At 44.9% G+C, this 18126-nt stretch overlaps 1 protein-coding gene across 1 annotated transcript in view; it reads left to right on the forward strand.

Annotated features, from left to right (window-relative positions):
* The window catches only part of NDRG1 (N-myc downstream regulated 1), an 896718-nt gene that overhangs the window by 738064 nt on the left and 140528 nt on the right, over nucleotides 1–18126 (forward strand). The window contains exon 15 of the mRNA XM_044066941.1: nucleotides 3711–3762. Coding sequence (XP_043922876.1) covers nucleotides 3711–3762 — 52 coding nt within the window. The remainder of the gene's footprint in view (nucleotides 1–3710; nucleotides 3763–18126) is intronic.

The following is an 18126-nucleotide window of genomic DNA, read 5'->3' on the forward strand; positions in this document are numbered from 1 at the left end:
CCTGACCTTTAATTGATCACATTTGTTGTCTTCAGAGATGGTCTTTGATATTGATCTATCTTTAGCAGTTGCTGTTTTAGGGGCAAACTTGATCTGAGGTCAGTCAGGGTTAGCAGGGGTTTTTGGGTAGGGGGAGGAGCTAGGAGCTCAGATCTAAGCTGTTGAAAACTGCCGGCTCGGATCCGATACCCATAGGTTGCTGACAAATGAAGTTTATCTACTCAGATGGAACGTTATGGTGAGTACATAACTTTTTATTCCTATCATACCTTGCCTACGCCAGGAGTTTCTATGGTGAGCAGAGGCCTGCCACCAAAACAAAGGACTATGATTCACACTACCCCCTGCCACCCAAACCCTAACTACATACACATCAGACTATGCATGGGGGGCTCACCTGGCAGGGAAGTGCATTCAGGGCAAATGGAACCCAAATCAAATGCACCTACATATCAATCAAAAAGAAATGTTAGCTGTACAGAATGCTCTGACAGCCTTCAAGGACTACGTTCATCCAGGGCAACTAATGGTAAAGACAGACAACACCATGGTTATGTGGTACATAAACAAGCAGGGGGGGTGCACATTCCTATCCCCTCTGCAGACTAGCCATGGCATTGTGGAACACTGCCTTGAGCTACCAAGTTGAACTAAAAGCTCAATTCCTGCCAGGAAAAATGAATACACTGGCAGACGGTCTAAGCAGAAATCTCATGGACCCACACGAGTGGAAGCTGGAAACACGGATTTTCAACATGTTGACAAGCAAATGGGGGAGCCCAGACAAATCTATTTGCCTCCCCCCACAACTACCAGTTGGACAGATTTTGCACAAGGACTCATCACAACAAAGCCTGGAAAGGGGGTGCTCTGTCATTCAGTTGGAAAAACCTGTCACTTTGCCTTTCCCCTTCTGCCTCTGCTCTCCAAAGTTCTGCTAATAGTCAAGCAGGACAAACCAATAATTATTTTGATTGCTCCAGACTGGCCATGCCAACACTGGTACCCACTCCTGCGCAGTGTGGCACAAACGTCTCCATGGCACCTGCCTCAGACACCTTTCCTGCTATCTCAGCAGGAGAACCAAATTCTGCTCCCTCAGCTCCCAACATTGAACCTTGCAGCTTGGCTAATCACTTAAATTCACCCTTAGCATCCCTCAGCAAAACTGTAATGGGTGTCATCTTGGAGGCGAGAAGACCTAGTACTAGAAAATCTTATGCTGACAAATGGAAAAGATTCTGTGCTTGGAATCAATCTCAAGGGATGAGCACAGCAGCGCCCAATTTACCTCAGATTTTACAATACTTAACAGAGATGCTTCACAAGGGCCTGTCCATCTCTTCCATTAAAATCCAAGCCTCAGCCATTTCAGCTCATTATAACACAGAACCTCCCCTCTTCTCTCATCCTTTGCTCAAGTCGTACTTCAGAAGGGCGAAAAACTTGACACCACCCAGGAGAGCTCCAACCCCTGGCTGGGACCTTATCTTTGTATTAGAGAAACTCACTCTACCTCCTTTCGAGCCAGCTGCTACTGCAGACTTAAAATTTCTTTCCTGGAAAACAGCCTTCCTTCTAGCAGTCACTTCAGCAAGAAGGATATCCGAGTTACAGGCTCTTATGGCAGTGGAGCCTTTCATCATCTTTCATGCGGATGGAGTGTCACTCAGGACCAATCCGTCCTTCATGCCCAAGGTGGTATCCCGTTTGGCTCTTATTTGCCAACTTTCTTTCCCAATCCACAGAACAAAGGGGACCGGATTCTTCATTCATTGGATGTGCACAGACAACTTAGATTCTACTTGGACAGGACTACACCTCGAAGAAAATGTGAACTCCTGGTAGCATTTGCTGCAGGGGCAGAGGGAAAGAATATTTCAGAACAAACCATCTCTAAATGGATAAGCCACTGCATTAATTTCTGCTATAAGCACCATGGAAAACCTATCCCCCCGGGGATCTCATTCCACCAGGGCTGCATCTACTTCAGCAGCCTTCCTCAGAGCTGTTCTTACCAGGGATATCCTAGAAGCTGCTACCTGGAGTTCAGTTCATACTTTCACCAAGCATTATCGTTTACCAATTTTCTCTAAATCCAGAGCTGGCTTTGCCACTGCTGTCTTGCAGGGCCTTGTAGCTGGTCCTAATGCTGTATAACTCCATCCTCCCAACCATAGCTTTGGGAATCTACCTAAATGTAATGACTGCAACAGTGAAACACGAAGAACATAGTACAGTTGGGTACACTTACCATAAATGTAGATGTTCAAGTGTATTCACTGTTGCAATCCTGGTTACCCTCTCTCCAGCGCCCTGTTTTTCTTACTATACCTCTATTTTCTTTCACTATGCTTAAAAGCCTTTTTGGAGTATTTGCTTTTGGTTGGAGGTATATTTTTGTGTTTATAATTTTATTTTGCTCCCCATTAGGGGGGCATCTGTCTTCTGGGGCAAGAAAAACTGATGTAATGGCGTCGGCTGCATGTTTTATACCCCTGACGACCTGACACCATGGAAGAAGGGACAGCAACCGATGCAGGACACAAGACTTTGTTAATCAGGCTGACTCAGGGCAACCTGCCAGAAGCTTACCCAAATGTAATGACTGCAACAGTGCATACACTCGAACATCTACATTTATGGTAAGTGTACACAACTGTACTTTCTTTTTAAGGACTAACCCCGATTTTATGCTAAATGTAGTGAATAAACCATCATCCATCCATACCTTCCTACCTAACTCACAGAGCAAGGGTGAAAGACTCCTACATTCCCTTAATGTGCACATACAGCTTAGATTCTACTTGGACAAAAGTACTCAAGAAAACTGGCCAGATCTTTTTCTGCTTCCAGGAGGGCAGGTTTGGTAACTCCATCTCCTAACAGACTATCCCCAACTGGATCTCTAAATTTCTCTCCTCCTGTTACTCCTTACATGGCAAGTCCCTGTCTTCACCCAGTCTCCTCTTCTTCAGAGCCATTGACTACAGTTCTATTCTGGAGGTGGCCACCTTGGGTATCTCTTCATACATTTGCTAGTCATTAGAGTGGATGCATTTTTCCAGATCTAGATTCTCCATTGCTGGATCTGTTCTGCTAGGACTGGTAGACATTTCTCTTGTCTCCAATTCATTGACTTTTAACAACCTATAGTCTTGGGAGTCACCCATCAGTATTGGAACACTGTAACAGTGATCTAAAGAAGGTAATGCAGCTGTGTAAAAACTTACCAAAACATTAAACCTTCTACTGATCACTGATCACTGTTGCAGTATTGCATCCCTGTTGTCTGTCATTTGTGACCTTTTTATACCTTGTGGACTGAGAAGGGAACAGTATCCTTCCCTTTTCTTGGCCAGAATATTTCTTTATTACTTGTACTCAAGCTTTCCAGAGTCTGATAGCACTATCTAGATAGTCTGAGGATTTTGCTCTCCTACATCCACTTATGTACCCCTATGTTCATGCACCAGAATTGTAGTGTGTCAGGAAGGTTTTTGCTTTGTTTCATCGGCCGAATATCGGGTTACCTCAGGCAGGATAACCCACTAGTATTGGAATACTGCAGCAGTGATCAGTAGAACATATACTGTTACGGTACGTTATTACACACCTGTACTATCTGCAATGACTCCTAAATTATATTTAACTTATTTCATAATACATGTTTGTGCATGTTAATTAACTTCCTGTTTGTTTTTTTACAGCCTGGAAAACTCACTGAAGCCTTCAAGTATTTTATACAGGGCCTAGGCTACAGTAAGTTTTTACTAGCATCTAACTTTTAAATGTGCATTACAGTTGTTTGTTTTGACTGGCTGAATATTACTCTCTAATGAATTTTAAAATGTTTATGTTCTCTGAAGTGATTAGCATCTTAGTTGATGCTAACGTTAAATCAGCTACTGATTTTTTTCTGTTATTTAATGTACTATTAACTTTGTTGAAACGTCATCCTGCATGAAGGCCAGGCTTGTTATCTGGTTATTATGAGGTTTTAATGGCAATGTCAACAGCCTTATGATATCGATGTCCTAGTTTTTGATACATAACAGAAAGGTTCTTGAAGTCAGAGAGTACGTTGTAGAATTTTTGCAGTTTTAGGATCTTGAGAAAAGAAAAGCTATGTCTGGTATTAGTAAACATATACCCCCTTTTTGTAACTTTCAAAGGAATTGGAATAAACTTTGTTAAATTAAAAATCAAAATCGGCAGGATCAAGCCTTTACTGTGTCATAGGTTCATAGGCATTTACTAGGCTAATGGCCACAAGGCCCTTTTTAAGCCTTGCCATGCATCCCAAATCTGACAAGATGTTCTTCGTGTTTCACTGTTGCAGTCATCACATTTGGGTTATCTGCTTTGTGTAGCCCTCAGTCAGCCTGATTATCAAAGTCTTGGGTCCTGTGTCGGTTGCTGTCTCATCTTCCATGACGTCAGGTCGTCAGGGATATAAAGCATGCAACCGATGCCATTACGTCAGTCCTTCTTGCCGTGCGGTGCCCGAAGCAGAAGCAGTTCACAAGTGCCGGTTGACCGACTCCTGAAATTTTCATTTTTGAGTTTCAGAACCGAAGTCTTCAACTAAAGCTAAGTACCCTATTGGGGAAACTTTTTCTTGCTCCTTACCGATGTCAGTAAAAGTTAATAATTGCATTTCTTGCGGAAAGCAAATATCTCATAAAGATTTTCATTTCTACTGTATTCCTTGCCTAGGGCCCTGACCAGGACGTACCTCGCTGTCGGTTTTGTGCCTTATTTAACCAAAAAATTATCCGTCGTCGGTATATTTACGCTTCTAAGTATTTCGGTTCTCGGATCAATTATCCAGATATGTCGTCAGTAAGCCATCTCACTACCGGCATTCCGAAAAAATGCAAAGATAAAGACAGAGAGAGGCCGCCTAGGTCCAAAGCTGCCGACGGCACTTCTCCTAAGCCAGTCGCCAGTTCGCCGGTACTCGGTGAGGCGCTTTCGCAGCCCCTGATGTCCAGTATGCCGAGAGATGATTCAACTGTAGAACCTGCGGATGTCTCTACCTTGGATGGGTCCAGAGCCGCTATGCAGGCACCGGCTTCTGAGGGTGTATTCAGGCCTATGGACTTGCATATTAAACCGACGCCACCTACTTCTTTAAGGCCTAAAGCTCAAACCATGCATAGAAAACGGACGCCCAGGCCGCTTGCTCAGGCCTCTATGCCTAAAAAACAAATAAGAATGGGTGAAGACCTTATAACTTTAGTTAGAGGAAGCCAACCATCCCCTTCTAAGAGACCTGGGACTGAATTTGCTTATGAATCTTCTGACCAGGATTCTGAAATTTCTGTTTCTTATCTGCTTATGAGGATTCTGATGCAGAGGACTCTGTTCCCTCTGCTTCCCCTCCAGAGGATTTCTCTTTTGGTGAAACCTTGCATACTGTTAGGGAGCAGTTCCGCTGGGAAAGCCAGGATTACTCTGATTCAAAAAAGAGGCTTGGGGACTTCTTACTTCTGCCTCAACACAGGCCTTTAGCTATCCCTCCTGTACTAGACATTATTGATGATGCCTTTTTGAAATCTAGTTTGGCCCCTGATTCTTTTGCCTCCTGCTCCCAGAAAACCTGATAGATATTACAGGGTTCCTGATTCTCACAAGTTCCTTTTTAAAAATCCTACTGTGAATCCTGAGACTATTTCACAGGGACCCAAGGGCATTAAGGCTACTACTGCCAAAAATCCTACCCCTTCTGATAGAGACTCCAGGGCGCTGGATAGATGGGGTAAGAAGGTATACACTTCTGCAACCTTGGCCATTAGGGCCTTAAACTGTCGCAGTTTCATATGTTAAAGTATAAGCAACATATTATTAGATTGCTTTAACAGAAAATGATGTTGATTCCTGACTGTGCTGAAAATAGATTTACAGGATTTAATGCATTCTGCTGAACAGGTTGGAAAACATACTTTGCATTGTGGGTTTGATTCATTACAGGCCTCTTGCAGGGCTGCTGCCGCTGGGTCTGTACTTAGAAGGCATGCTTGGCTTAAGGAACAATCATTGCCCGATCATGTTAAAGCTAAATTGTTGGATGCTCCCTTAAATCAGGACCACCTGTTTGGCAACAAAGCAGAAGTTGTTCTTAAAAAGATGGAGGGAAAAAGTTAAATCTATGCAAACTGTTAAAGATTTCCTACAAGTTCAGCCTCCAAGATTTAGTAGGCATTGGCCCTCTTAGAATTGGTCCTTACCTGCCTCTTCCAGGCCTTCTCAACCCAAACCCAGAACCAGCAGAAGCCCCAGGTTTCAATCCCAGGGTACACACAAGACTAAGCAGTGCAGGGGTTCCGCTTCCAAATCGGGGAGTAGTAAGACCCCCCCCCCATGGAAAGCTGTCCAAATCTTTAAAACTTCCAAGCATTTCTCAACTGACTGCTCCTTTAGGGGGAAAGATTGCTCTGCAGGCCAAAAACTGGGAACTCATTACCCAGGACAATTGAGTTTTAAATATAGTTCCCAAGAATACAGATTTCACTTCCACACATTACCAACCCCAAACGGTTGGCCAGATCTACCCCTAAATCAATGGGCAGAGGCTCAAAAGCAAGTACTCCCTCTTAAGCATGACAGCTATTCAGACTGTACCGGAAGAGGAAAAGGGATAAGGTTTTTATTCAAGACTTTTCCTGGTACCCAGAAAAGACAATTCATGGTGTCCTATCCTGGACGTTTCTACCTTAAACACTTTTTTTTGCTGATTCCAAAATTTAAGATGCTAACTCTTCACTAGATACTTCCTGTGCTAGGCAAAGATGCCTGGTTGGCAGCACTGGATTTAAAGGAAGCCTACCTGCACATCCCAATCAGGGAATCTTGCAGAAGATACCTACGCTTCAAAGCAGGCTACATGCACTATCAGGTCTCTGCAATGCCCTTTGGCTTATCTACTGCGCCCAGGGTATTCACAAAGTGCCTAGTGCCTGCCATTGCATTTTCCAGGCAAAGGAAAATTCAAATATACCCATACCTGGACGATTGTCTAATTCAGGCAGAAAGCCAAGACATACTCTTGAATCATCTGACATTTGTACAAAAGGTGCTAACTTGTCTGGGGTACACCATAAACGAAAAGAAGTCACATCTGGTACCCTGTCAACAAATTGTATTCCTGGGAGCAAGCTTGAACACAATTTCCCAGATGGCTTTCCTCACACCAGAGAAACAAATTAATTTGACAACTTATTTCAAACTAGTGGCCACAAAGAACCTGCTATCTGCAAGGCAAATACTGCAAGCCTTGGGTTCATGGCCTCCTGCATTCTACTAATTCCATATGCAAGACTGCATATGAGGGAACTTCAGTGGTATCTAAAAAGCCTATGGTGTCAACATTCTCGGACTCTAGATGCAATGATTCCTATCATACCTTGCCTACGACTAGAATTCCGTTGGTGGGCAAAGGCCTGCCACCAAAACAAGGGGCTGCCATTCACTCTACCACCTGCCGCCCAAACGCTAACAGATGCATCAGACTATGCATGGGGGGCTCACTTGGCAGGGAAATGCATTCAGGGCAAATGGAACCAAAGTCAAATGCACCTGCATATCAATCAAAAAAGAAATGTTCGCTGTACAGAATGCTGTTGACAGCCTTCAAAGACCACATTCTTCCAGGACAATTAATGGTAAAGATGGACAAACACCACTGTTATGTGGTACATAAACAAGCAGGGGGATACCCACTCATACCCTGTCAGCAGACTAGCCATGGCTTTGTGGAACACTGCCTTGAGCTATCAAGTGCACCTGCAGGCTCACTTCCTGCCTGGAAACCTAAACACACTGGGAGACGATCTAAGCAGAAATCTCATGGACCCACACGAGTGGAAACTGGAACCAAAGACATTCAACATGTTGATAAACAAATGGGGGAGCCCACATATAGACCTGTTTGCCTCCCCCCAGAGCTACCAATTGGACAAATTCTGCACAAGGACTCCCCACAAACAAGCTTGGAAAGTGGATGCCCTGTCCTCCACCTGGAAAAATCTATCAGTTTATGCCTTTCCTCCGCTACCTCTTCTCACCAAGGTACTACTAAAGATCAAACAGGACAAACCAAGGATGATACTGATTGCACCAGACTGGCCACGCCAACACTGGTACCCCCTCTTGCGCAATGTGTCACTGCTGGATCCATGGCACCTGCCCCAGAACCCTACCCTGCTGTCCCAGCAAGAGAGTCAGATTCTGCACCCTCATCTTCAAACCCTCAACCTGGCAGCCTGGCTAATTACCTGAGCTGTCCATTACCAGCCCTCGGTAAACAAGTGTTGGATGTCATTCTAGAGGCAAGGGGGCCTAGTACTAGAAAATCTTATGCTGAAAAATGGAAGCGGTTCTGTTCCTGGAGCCAAGCTCAGGGGGTGGGCACAGCAGCGCCCAACTTACCTCAGATTCTTCAATACTTAACTGAGATGCTTCACAGGGGTCTTTCCTTTCCTCCATCAAAATTCATGCCTCAGCCATTTCAGCTCATTACAACACATTACCACCCCTCTTCTCTCATCCGCTGCTCAAGCAGTTCCTCAGAGGGGCCAAGAACTTAAGGCCACTTAGGAGAGCCCCAATTCCAGCCTGGGACCTTAACTTTGTATTGGAAAAACTCACTCTGCCTCCTTTTGAGCCAGCTGCAAGTGCAGAGTTGAAATTCCTTTCTTGGAAAATCGCCTTCCTTTTAGCCATCACTTCAGCAAGAAGGGTGTTTGAATTACAGGCCCTTATGGCAGTGGAGCCTTTCATCATCTTTCATGTCAGTAGGGTGTCCCTCAGGACTAATCTTACCTTCACACCCAAGGTAGTATCCAGTGTGGCTCTTAATCAGTCCATTCATTTGCGAACCTTATTTTCTAATCCTCAGAACAAAGGGGAACGTATACTACACTCCTTAGATGTGCACAGACAACTTAGATATTACTTGGACAGGACTAAACCTCTCAGGAAATCTGAGCAGCTGCTGGTGGCATTTGCTGCAGGGGCAGAGGGGAAGGCCATTTCGAAGCAAACCATTCCTAAATGGATAGGCCACTGCATTTATTTCTGCTATAAGCACCATGGAAAACCTATCCCACGGGGGATAAGACCACATTCTACCAGGGCTGCATCTATTTCTGCAGCCTTTCTCAGAGGTGTCCCTACCAGGGACATCCTAGAAGCTGCTACCTGGAGTTACTTTCACCAAGCATTACCACTTGCCAATTTTCTCTAAATCCAGGGCTGGTTTTGCTACTGCAGTCTTGCAGGGCCTTATAGCTGGTCCTAATGCTATTTAAATTCCTCCTCCCATCCTTAGTTTTGGGAATCTACCCAAATGTGATGACTGCAACAGTGAAACACGAAGAACATAGTATAAGTTGTGTACACTTACCATAAATGTAGATGTTTGAGTGTATTCACTGTTGCAGTCCTGGTTACCCTCCCTCCAGCCCCCTAACTTTTTCTGGCTATGCCTCTATTCCTTTTTCACTATGCTTAAAAGCTTTTTGGTGTATTTTGCTTTTTTGTTGGAGGTATAACCTTGTATGCATATATATTTAATTGCTTCCCATTAGGGGGGCACCTGACATCTGGGGCAAGACAAACTGATGTAATGGCGTCGGCTGCATGCTTTTTCCCCATGATGACCTGACGTCATGGAAGATGAGACAGCAACCGATGCAGGACCCAAGACTTTGATAATCAGGCCGACTGAGGGCTACTGCAAGCAGATAACCCAAATGTGATGACTGCAACAGTGAAGACACTTGAACATCTACATTTATGGTAAGTGTACACAACTGTACTTTGATACCCTTGGTAAGTGTTCATAGGTTGGTACTAGGCTATCAGCCCTAGGGCCTATACAAGCCTAGCCATAACAATTCCCTGGCTATTTCTTCCCACACTATTTACTTCCCTGGACCCCTGTCTAGCAGGACGACTGACTTGATCCCCGGGGTGAATTTCCTTTCTCCCATCAAATCGTCAAGGTTCCTTTTGAAGAAGGCCTAAGAGGCACTCTGCTTGACATTGGCCTGGGGAGATGAACCATTTACAGGTTACCTGTGTTCGTTACAGACATAGCTGCGAAACCAGGGATGAATTTCCAGTTTCCCATCCAATTGTCCAAGTTGTACTTGAATTGGGTTAGGGAGGAACTCTGCTTCACATGGATGGGGAGCCTGATGTTCTTCATCTCACATTGCTGCAGTCCTAACACTTGGGTAGTCCGCTGTCCCTCGGTCGGCCCGAATATCAGAGTATAAGGCTGACGTCGGTCAAGGCGCATTTGACTGACATCAGAACGTCAGGGTACAAATGCGCATGACCGACATCATATCCTCAGTCTTTTTTGCCGCATGGTCCGATGCAGAAGCAGTGTTGCAAGTGCCGTTCGGCGTTCTGAAATATTTCAATTGAGTTTCAGACCGAAGTCAGAGTTGGTTAAGTACCCCGTTGGGGAATATTTTGGTTTTTTCTTGCCTCAGTGGTTTACCGGATGTCAGAAAAAGTGAATAACTGTATTTCTTGTGGGAAACAGATACCGCATAGGGATTACCATAATTTGTGTATACCTTGTTTGGGACCTGAGCACGCGTTGTTGGGTGTCGCTTTGTGCTAGGTTCAATAAACGCACTATAAAGCGAAGGTTGGATTGTGCCAGGTTGGTCTTTGGGAAGCGGTGCAATTACAATATGCCGTCGGATGCTCCGGCGCCGGCTTCCTCAAAGAAGCGCAAGGACAAGGCAGTTAAACCTAGGTTAGAGGAGTCGTCCGAACCGGACGCTGGTTCTTTAGAGGCGTCAGTGGAACCGGTGGTTCTGACGGAGGCCTCTCTGGAGTCCCAGGGAGAAACTTTGTTTTTACAGGATGTGGCCTCCCAGGAGACAGGTCAGGCTGTAGGGGCTTCTCAGATAACTGTACTCCCCTCCCTTCCTAAGGTGTCTAGGCCCTCTCTTTCTGCTTCCAAGGCTTCTCCTAGAGGCAGGTCTAGTTTTGCTTCTGTGGGTGTCCCTCCTAGTTCTTCAGGTTCTGTGCCCAAGAAGCACATGCTTAAAATGGCAGAAGATTTAATTACTTTAATTAGAGGCTCTATGCCCCCTCCTGATAAGAGGCCTAGGATGGAACCTGTGTTGGGGGATTATGAGCAGGCTTGGATGTGTCTGAGTCTTGACTGAAGACTTGCAGGAGTATTCTCATTATTCTGATTCTGATGTGGATGATTCTACTCCTTCTGCTTCTCCTCCTGAGGATTTTTCTTTTCAGAGACCCTTCACTCCATGAGAGAGCATTTTAAATGGGAAGGTCAGGATTTCTCTGATTCCAGGAAAAGGCTTAGGGAATTTTTGTTTTACCCCAGCATAGGCCTTTAGCTATACCTCCTGTTCTGAATGTGGTGGAAGATGTGTTTGCAGAGGCTTCTCTTAATCCTGATTCTTTGCCTCCTGCTCCTGTTAAACCAGATAGGTATTACAGGGTGCCTGAAGCTCATATGTATCTTTTTAAGAGTCCTAGGGCAGACCCAGAAACTGTTAGCCAGGGGCCTAAGGGTGTTAAGGCTTCTGTTGTCAAGAATCCGGTTCCTGCAGATAAAGAGGCCAGGGCCTTGGATAGATGGGGAAAGAAAGTTTATACTTCTTCCACTCTAGCCATGAGAGCTTTGAATTGCCAGTTTCACATGTTGAAATATCAAAATTATCTCCTTTCTCAGTTGAAATCTAAGGTTGATGCTCTGGCGGAAGGTATTGACTGTAAAGAGTTACAAGATTTAGTGCATGTTTCTGAACAGGTGGGTAAGCATTCTTTGCAATGTGGTTTTGATGCTGTACAGGCCTCGTCTAGGGTGGCTGCCACTGGGTCAGTTCTTCGCAGGCATGCCTGGCTGAGGGACCAAAATTTATCTGACCATGTTAAAACTAGGATTTTGGATGCCCCTTTGCAATCTGATGTCTTGTTTGGTTCTCCTGTTGAGGCAGTTTTAAAGAAAATGGAAGACAAGGCTAAGTCTATGCAGACTGTTAAAGATTTTTTGCAGGTTCAGCCTCCAAAGTTTAGTAGAAATTGGCCTTCTAAAGGGTGGACGTATCCTTCTTATGATTCCCAGTCTAGGGGTAGATCTAGACGTGGCAGGGGCAGAGGTCAGGGCTCTTTCAGGCCTAGAACAGGGAGTTCTCCTGCACAGTCTTCAAGTGAGGGCAGGGGTCAGTCCTTTCGTAAACAGACCCAATGACCTACCTTTTCAGCTGCCAGAACCTTCTCGCCTGGCAGCACCTTTGGGAGGAAGGTTGGCACTTTTCAAAGAAAATTGGAGTTTGATTACCCAAGACAAATGGGTACTGGATATCATACATCACGGTTACAGGTTTTATTTCCATACCTTGCCTCCTTTCAAAGGCATGCCAGACATTCCTCCTCAACAAAGAATAGAGGCTCACAAGCAAATTTCACTGTTACTCCAAATAGGGGCCATACAGCCGGTTCCTATGCCAGAAAGGGGCCTAAGATTTTATTCTCGCCTGTTCCTAGTACCAAAGAAGGGGAACACGTGGAGACCAATTTTGGATTTATCTATCCTCAACACTTATCTGGACATTCCCAAGTTCAAAATGTTGACGTTGCAGCAGCTTTTACCTCTGCTGGGCAAAGATCATTGGATGGTAACTTTGGATCTCAAGGAGGCTTACCTTCATGTTCCTATCAGACTAAGTTGCAGGAAGTATCTGCGTTTTCGAGCTGGGACTTCTCACTATCAGTTCTCTGCATTGCCCTTTGGCTTATCTACTGCGCCCAGAGTGTTCACGAAAGTTCTGGCTCCAGTGATAGCTTTCTTCAGGCTAAAAGGAATACAGATCTATCCTTATTTGGACGACTGCCTGATTCTGGCTCCAGGAAGGGAAGAGCTTCTTCATCATTTGGAATATGTGACAGCAGTGCTAAGATGCCTGGGGTATTCTGTAAACGAAATAAAGTCCAGTCTAGTACCCTCTCAGGACATGTGCTTTCTGGGTGTGAGACTGAATACAGCATCCCAGATGGCCTTTTTAACCCCGGACAAACAAAAGAGTCTATCCCTTTACTTCCATCAGCTATCTCATCAGTCCGGGCTGACTGCAAGGACAGTCCTTCAAGCCTTAGGGTTCATGGCATCTTGTATTCTGGTACTTCCCAATGCCAAACTGCATATGAGGAAGCTACAATGGTATCTCAAAAATGTATGGACACAGCACTGCCAGGATCTGGACACTGTCATTCAAATAATACCTTGCATTCAAAAGGAATTTTTGTGGTGGGCTCAGGAATGTCACCTAAACAAGGGACTCTCTGTGACCCGGCCAGAGGCGAGTCAGATTTTAACGACAGATGCCTCAGACATAGCTTGGGAGCTCATCTAAATGGAAAGTGGATACAAGACAAGTGGCCTGCCAGACTACAACATCTACATATCAACATGAAGGAGATGTTAGCAGTCCAGTTTGCATTAATAGCTTTCAAGGATTTACTTCTTCCAGGGCAGGTGTTGATTCTAACAGACAACACAACTGTCATGTGGTACATCAACAAGCAAGGGGGAACACATTCTTATCCTCTATGCAGGCAAGCAATGATTTTGTGGGAGACTGCTCTCAGTTTACAACTAAGTCTTCAGGCAAGGTTTCTGCCGGAGCACAGAACTCCTTAGCAGATGTGTTAAGCAGACAAATCATGGATCCCCACGAGTGGAAACTGGATCTTCATGTATTTCAGAAATTGACAGTGTCCTGGGGAACTCCAGACATAGATCTGTTCGCTTCTCCACTAAACCACCAGCTGCCAAAGTTTTGCACAAAGCGGTTTCATCCCACAGCTTGGAAGGTGGATGCTCTTTCTTTCAGTTGGAAAAATCTTCATGTGTATGCCTTTCCACCTCTGCCTCTCCTCCCAAAGGTACTTCTGAAGGTCAGACAGGACAAGCCAAGGATGATTTTGATAGCTCCAGATTGGCCTCGACAGCACTGGTACCCACTACTGAGAAGTCTAGTACGGAAGCCTCCATGGCCTTTGCCTTTGATTCCACATCTGTTGTCCCAGGAGGACAGTCATTTGCTCAATGTCAAACTTCACTCTCTTCACCTAACAGCATGGCATATTCTGTTTTAAACCATAGAGGGTCTCAACTTCCACAACAAGTTTTGAATGTGATTTTGGAAGCTAGAAGGCCTAGTACAAGGAAAGTGTACGCAGATAAATGGAAGAGATTTTTATTTTGGAGTGCAGCTAAGGATTTGGATGTTTCTGAGCCTGATTTAAGTGTGGCTCTTCAATATCTTACTGAGTTATTGGACAAAGGTTTGTCCTTCTCTTCTATTAAGATTCATGCTGCAGCAATTTCAGCTCACTACGATTGTGACCCACCATTGTTTTCTCATCCTTTATTCAAGCAATTTCTTAGAGGGGCAAAGAATATAAGACCCCCACAAAGGGCTCCTACTCCTGCTTGGGATCTCAATTTTGTGTTGGAGAAACTCACTCTACAACCTTTTGAGCCTGCAGCTACTGCTGAGTTGAAATATTTGTCATGGAAGACTGCTTTTTTGTTGGCCATTACCTCTGCAAGAAGGGTTTCTGAATTGCAGGCCCTTATGGCAGTTGAGCCTTTCTTAATTTTCCATAAGGATAGGGTATCTTTACGTACTAATCCTTCCTTTATGCCTAAAGTGGTTTCTAGTGTGGCTTTAAACCAAACTATTCATTTGCCTACTTTCTATGCAAATCCCCAAAATAAAGGGGAAAAGATTTTGCACACTTTAGATGTACACAGGCAGTTGCGATATTATTTGGACAGAACTAAAGGGTTCAGACAATCTCAGCAGCTATTAGTTTCTTTTGCTTTGTGCTCTCTGGGCAAGCCCGTGTCAAAACAAACTATTTCTAAGTGGATTGGATTTTGCATTGCTTTCTGTTATTCCCATCATGGCAAAGAGATTCCAGCTGGGATTAGGCCTCATTCCACTAGGGCTACTGCCACTTCAACAGCTTTTTTGAGGGGGGTGGCAACTAAGGATATTCTGGAGGCAGCCACTTGGAGTTCAGTGCATACCTTCTCTAGGCATTACCACCTTCCACTATACTCTAAATCCAGGGCTGGTTTTGCCACTGCTGTGTTGCAGGGCATTTTAGCAGGTCCTGCTTCATTATAGTTTAGCCATCCTCCCATACCTCTGCTTTGGGATTCTACCCAAGTGTTAGGACTGCAGCAATGTGAGATGAAGAACATAGTACAGTTTTGTACCTACCATAAATGTAGATGTTCGAAGATCCACATTGCTGCAGTCCAATTTACCCTCCCTCCTTCCCCTCTGTAGTTTGAGGTGGTTGTGTGGGTTGGGTGATCCATCTGAGGTATATTGTGTATATTGTATATATTGTACATATTGTACATATTTTTGGTGTTAGGCTGGTTGGTGGTTTAGTTGTTGTCTATGGGTTTGACCTTTCTTTTTAGGGTCTTCTGACATCTGGGGCAAGAAAAGACTGAGGATATGACGTCGGTCATGCGCATTTGTACCCTGACGTTCTGATGTCAGTCAAATGCGCCTTGACCGACGTCAGCCTTATACTCTGATATTCGGGCCGACCGAGGGACAGCGGACTACCCAAGTGTTAGGACTGCAGCAATGTGGATCTTCGAACATCTACATTTATGGTAGGTACAAAACTGTACTTTCCATAGACAGGGTAGTCTCTGGGATAACATACCTCTCTCTCCAGCAGGTCCTGTTTATATCACAGGCAAGGTTTAAGTGTTTAGAATGGGTAATTCTGATGCTGTTTGTTTTCTGGATATGTAGGGGGTTCATCAGAGTGGGGTCTGACAATGCCCTGTATGCCAGGCATAGGTATCCCCTCAAAAGCCTATAGGAGACAGAATACAAGGATAGGGCCTTGAGGTGGTCTGCATAGGATGTTTGACTTGCGTCCTGTATTCTTTTAGTGAGGAATGTCTGTGGACGTTCCAACTGTTGGATATGCCTGCTTGGGTACATAGGGGGCATTGTACTCAATGATAGGTCTGATGAATGCTGAATACAGTGGAATAATGACTTCCTTGGACATAGATGTCATATCTTTGTGTATAAGTTACGCAACATATAATGATTTCCTCACCACTGTAGACACGTGATGGCCAAAGGCTAGATTACTATCTATGTGTGTCCCTAGTCCCTGACTACTGGCTCAACTCTAAGGGGTGTGTTTGTCAGTATGATAGTTACCAGGGATGGATGACTTCCCAAAGGATACCATTATGCATTTCTTGAAATTTAGTTTTAGTCCATGGCTCTGACACCAATTGTTTCTGTGTCAGCCCCTCCTGGAGAACATTTGTGCCAGTGTGCGATTCAGTGATGGCTCCTAATTTGCAATAATCTGCAAATTTAGTCAGCCAGAGACCACTGACATTGGCCTTTACTTCTGAGAAGTAAATGCTAAAAAGGAGCGGTTCAAGGACTGATCCCTGAGGGACTCCATTTGTGACTGGCCTCTTTTAGAGGTGGACTCCCCAATTCTAACTTCCTGAGTCCTATCTATAAGACAGTTGGCTGTCCATCGGGTGACATACAGGTTTGTGCCAACCTCTTGAGTATGTCAACAATGCCCGAGTGGGGTATTTTGTCAAATGTGTAGGTCAGGTCAAGGTAGGCAGTGTAAAGTAGTTTTCCCTTATCCGTTGATGTTCTTTGTGTTTCACTGCTGCAGTCCTAACCTTTGGATTATCTATGCTGTGGTAGTCCTCAGTCGGTCCAAATACCAAAGTTAAGGTTTTGTGCATCGGCTGCTGTCACTTGCTGGGTGACATCAGGTCGTCCAAGCTATAAAGAAGAGGGGGTGATGCCATTACCTCAGTCTTTCTTGCCATGAAGCCTGTAGCAGAAGCAATTCGCAACAGTGCCGGTCGGCTGTTTCCAGATTTCGAACTTCAGCTGAAAACGTATAAAGCTAAGTACCCTATTGGGGATCCTTCTTTTTCTTGCACTAACCGATGTCCGAAAAAGTCAATAATTTTCTCGCCTGTGGAAAGCAAATACCACACCAAGACTTCCATTCTTACTGCATCACTTGCTTGGGCCCAGATCACGATGTACCCCGCTGTCGGTTCTGTGCCCTCTTTAATGCTAGAACTGTTTGTCGTAGAGCTCTATTTGTAGCCAGTTATTTTAGTCTTCTATCTCTGAGTACTGATATGGCATCCGTCTGTCAGCTAACCGCAGATCTTCTGAAAAAACGTAAAGATAAGGATAGAGACAGACCGCATAAGGCCAAGCCTTCCGATGACACCACAGCTAAATGGGTCCTCATTTCTTCAGAATTCAGTGAGGCGCTTTCGCAGCCCCTGATGCTCGACTTGATTACTTCACAGGCCTCTACTGAGACCCTTTCAGAGTCCTGTATGCCGCAGATGTCTGCATGTCAGATGTCTGCACGTCTAACAAGCCTTCGGCTGTCTCTGCCTCAGTTGAGTCTGGAGTCGCTAAGCAAGCACCAGCTTCCAAGGATACCGCTCGCACATCGGACTTCACTTCTAGGCCTTTGCTCTTCCTTCCGACCAACACACCGACAGCACCGAGGGATACTCTTCAAGCCAGACTTAGAGCTACTCCAAAGAAAACAGCAAAAAGTCTCCATTCCAGTACTACTCCCTCTCCTCAAACTAGAATGCTCAAAATGGCAGAGGATCTCATCACTTTCTTCTGGGGTAATCCAGCCAAAAGAAGGGATCATTCTCCAGACATCCAATTGGATTTAGATTCTGAGGGATCTGAATCCTCTGTTTTCTGAAGAGGAAAATCCTCTTATTGTCTATGAATTACTCAGATGCAGAAGAATCTATTCATTTTGCATCTCTTCCAGGACTTTTCCTGTGGGGAAACCCTCTACATCCTCAGGGAGCACTTCCAGGGGGAATCAACGGAATTCCCTCTATCCAAGAAAAGATTGAAAGTTTCTGGACCTACCCCAGCATAAGCCTCTGGCCATCCCACCCATCTTGGAGGTGGTAGACTGTTTACCAAGAATCCAGCCTTACCCCTGACACCCTCCCAGCTGCCCCCAGAAATCCTGACAGGTACA

The sequence above is a fragment of the Protopterus annectens genome, chromosome 3.part1 (genome assembly GCF_019279795.1).
Source record: "Protopterus annectens isolate FY-2018-M chromosome 3.part1, PAN1.0, whole genome shotgun sequence".
Lineage (NCBI taxonomy): Eukaryota > Metazoa > Chordata > Ceratodontiformes > Protopteridae > Protopterus > Protopterus annectens.